Genomic DNA, 3848 nt, shown 5'->3' on the forward strand with positions numbered 1-3848 from the left:
ATGGAGTAGGAGAGGTATTGCGCTCAATATATGGACGGTGTTACAAAAAGAGGGCTGAGCCAGAAGGCAAAGCTCTCACTATACCAAGTGATCTTTGTTCCTCAGAGAGAGACTCGGTAGTAGTGCTTCTTCTCTTGGAAAAGAGCCAGCTGGCTAAGATGGTTCAGGCATCTACAGTAGTAGACCTCCTGAGGGAGGTCCTCGGTTAATGTTCCACTGGGAGGAGACCCCTGGCAGACCAAGGACCAGATGGGGGATTCTCTACAGAAATTATGTGGCATAAGAACTACATTTGAGAAAAGGGTTAAACATAATATTTGGGGTTCTCATGGCTGTTTCCGGTCATATCCGAGGCAGCTGCTTTTCAATGAATTCCTGTACAGCTGCCATCTCCTCGGGACAGGAACTGTGGAAGAGGGTTGGGTAGGTTTTGAAGGTGATCTTCTGAGGATTGACTATGGTCTTGAGCTTGTCTGCTGTCATGGCTCCAAAGCACACTGGGATCAGAGGGTCCTGATCCCCATGGCACTGCAGGATCGGCACGTCCTTGTTAGCACTGGCGCTCGCTGCCTGTGGGAAGCTCTTGTGAAGTGGTAGCCAGCAACTGAGAGCCACGACCCCGGCCAACTGCTGCTGGCAAGTCAGTGCCGTATACAAGGACAAAGCTCCACCCTGAGAGAAGCCTCCGAGCAGGATGCGGTTCGGAGGGGTGCCATTCTTGACCTCATGGTCAATTATATCCTTAATGTTCTCCGCCGCTTTCTTGATCCCAGCGTCGTCCTCTGGGGAGTCAGGGCTCAGACCCTTCAGATCGAACCATGACGGCATTGTGAAATTCATATTTAACGTGACAGGGATCTGGGATGCATGGGGGCAGATGTACTTGACATGTGGCAGTCGGATCGCCTTCAAGGCTTCGGCCCACCCATGCCCCGAGTCCCCCAACCCGTGAAGGAAGATCACCGTGGCGGTCTCCTTCTCTGTCCCCGACACCGTCACAGCATCGGCAGGCTGCGGCACAGACATGTTGTTGCTACACATTGTACTGTAAGTTACATTAAGAGGAGGGATCGCTGTCCCAGTTTAATATCAGTCATCTATGATGTCAGTTGTCATGATGTCCTATATCTATGATGTAGAACTCCAAATTTGGGTTTGGATTCAGCCAGCCAGACAGACAGACAATGTTAAAAGTCAAAACATGATTTGCCTGACAAGGAAGGTGGGGAATACATTATTCAACTACGACTGTCTGCTCAGTACAATTGCAGTGCAATTTTGCACTGCACATATTTTCAAACTAACTGATCCAGTTAAAATGTGGGCCAACACTTTTTTATACAATATACAATTATTACAGTAAATTTCACTAAACACAAAATACTAATTAGTGCTAATTAATCTATTGTCTTACCTCTGAGAGCATACAAATGTAACCAAGCGAACCCTTGTTACGGGTCCATTTGGTCACATCTGTAGAGTTAAAAGGAAACGGCATCGGTTGTCAACCTTAATAAATCAGAGCAATGTGAGGTGATCATCAATAATATAATGTGGGGGAGAAATACGCTATGCCTTAGAGGCTTAGAGTGTATTTCTCCATGAAATGTTAAATGTTAATGATTAAGTCAAATGCATCTTTCGCATCATTGGGCATACATTCCGTAGATGAAGATCAGCCTTGAAGTTTTTCTTTCAAGTAGCATATTTTAAAGTGCAGTTGGACATGGAATAAAGATTGGAGAGAGAGAGAGAGAGAGAGAGAGAGAGAGAGAGAGAGAGAGAGAGAGAGAGAGAGAGAGAGAGACACACACACACACACACACACACACACACACACACACACACACACACACACACACACACACACACACACACACACACACACACACACACACACAGAGAATCAGATAAAAAAGATACTTGGGTATCGTGAAAATTCCATTGCACGCTTCTAATATTTGTCACAAACACTGGCGAGATGAATCAATACAGATTCATACACACAATTGCAAGCATTGTACAACAACTCAGAGTTATTAGACACAGTTTGGTTATCTTATCTCACAGACACCTGGTTCAACCAGCCTCTCCTAATACTTCACATGAGGCTTATTGTTATCATCTTGACCTTATTGCTGCAGAGCATGAAGCAGATCTGAACTGAGAGAGGGGGGGGGGGAAGGGAGGGAGGGCCATGTGGGGAGCATCAGAGCTGAACAGATGACAATCTGTGTGGTGTGACAGATGTAGGACAGGCGACTGTTGTCTCCCACAGGAGTCACCGCTCCAAATGAGAGGTTTATTAATAAACAAGGAATTTATTGAAATTACAGACTGTGTGTGTGTGTGTGTGTGTGTGTGTGTGACTTGTTGTCTGAGTTTCTGTCACATCGCTGGGTAAACAGTAGCCTGGGAGACATACTGTACCATCTTCTGGGTTTATGATCCAGTGGGGACTCGGGAGCGGGTGGTAACTTACGTCATGCAGAGATTAAAATAGGGTGCATTTTGCATCCCAAATCACAGTTTATAGTTATAGTTCGACCTGACATCAGATTCTAGAAATGTCTTCTACATCCTGACAGTTTTCTGAAAAAGATATGTTTCTATGTCAGTCGTTCTTCGATTTTTCTAAAATAGCAGACCTACAAGCTCGTAGCTCATAGCGACCGAGTGGCACGCTCCAATGTTGAAGCGCTGGGCCCTAGTGGTAAGAGGAAGGACTGCAGGCGGACCCGTGGATTCATGACGAGGAAACCCCGTGCAGCTGGGCTTTAACATTGAGTGCTCGGTTGCACTTCCGCATTTCCGGGGGGGGGGGGGGGGGGGGCGGAGCCAGATCAGTCTCTATCCTTTTAATACTCTATGGGTAGATTACATTGGCCGTTAGCCAAACAAGCTAAATGTTGCTACATTTTCATACATTAAGCTCCCGATTATAGGGAATAAAGCGATTACGTCAATTCCGTCAACGGTTATGATGGCTTTTTTTATTCATTAAATAAGTAACTAAAGTGGTTAAAAGCTATACAAGGAGACACAGATGTGTTCCTCAGGTCTAAATGGGTGTACAAGCTTTGGAACAAAGTGACGTGCTGTGAGCGACTTGTAGATCTGTGATTTTTGAACATCCAACATATGAACATAGCGCTCAGGACGGAGATTGATCAAAAGGACGGAGATTATTGATATCAAAACCGATCGCATCGCTTGTGTGTGTGTGTGTGTGTGTGTGTGTGTGTGTGTGTGTGTGTGTGTGTGTGTGTGTGTGTGTGTGTGTGTGTGTGTGTGTGTGTGTGTGTGTGTGTGTGTGTGTGTCTGGCGGTGTCACTATGGTGACCATGTCCTTGAGCAAGGCTCTTGACTATTTAGTCTTCAGCTGCTCCAGTGTGGCTGTTCTGTTACCAACGGTATAGGATGAGAAACTTCAGTGTGGCTGTTCTGTTACCAACGGTATAGGATGAGAGACTGCAGTGTGGCTGTTCTGTTACCAACGGTATAGGATGAGAGACTGCAGTGTGGCTGTTCTGTTACCAACGGTATAGGATGAGAAACTGCAGTGTGGCTGTTCTGTTACCAACGGTATAGGATGAGAGACTGCAGTGTGGCTGTTCTGTTACCAACGGTATAGGATGAGAGACTGCAGTGTGGCTGTTCTGTTACCAACGGTATAGCACCCAAGTCCTGACGTCACTCGCTCATCCCCCATGGTTCACAGAAGTAATTTCTCTACGGAGAATAACATGGGGTCATCTTAAAATCGTTTCATATAAAAATTGTGGTCCTAAAATAAACAAGCTGTCTCTGCGTTATTGTCAGGGAGGTGTCTCTGTATCGTTTGCGAC

At 45.9% G+C, this 3848-nt stretch overlaps 1 protein-coding gene across 1 annotated transcript; it reads right to left on the minus strand.

Annotated features, from left to right (window-relative positions):
* Nucleotides 1–342: 342 nt before the first annotated feature.
* On the minus strand, nucleotides 343–1041 carry LOC310865093 (acyl-protein thioesterase 2-like; the record flags this gene model as incomplete). The annotated part of the gene is made up of 1 exon (XM_083774090.1): nucleotides 343–1041. One exon carries the CDS (start codon nucleotides 1039–1041, stop codon nucleotides 343–345), a length of 699 nt encoding a protein of 232 aa, XP_083630216.1.
* Between the last annotated feature and the right edge of the window lie 2807 nt (nucleotides 1042–3848).

The sequence above is a fragment of the Protomyctophum parallelum genome, assembly GCF_964188405.1.
Source record: "Protomyctophum parallelum genome assembly, chromosome: 9".
NCBI lineage: Eukaryota > Metazoa > Chordata > Actinopteri > Myctophiformes > Myctophidae > Protomyctophum > Protomyctophum parallelum.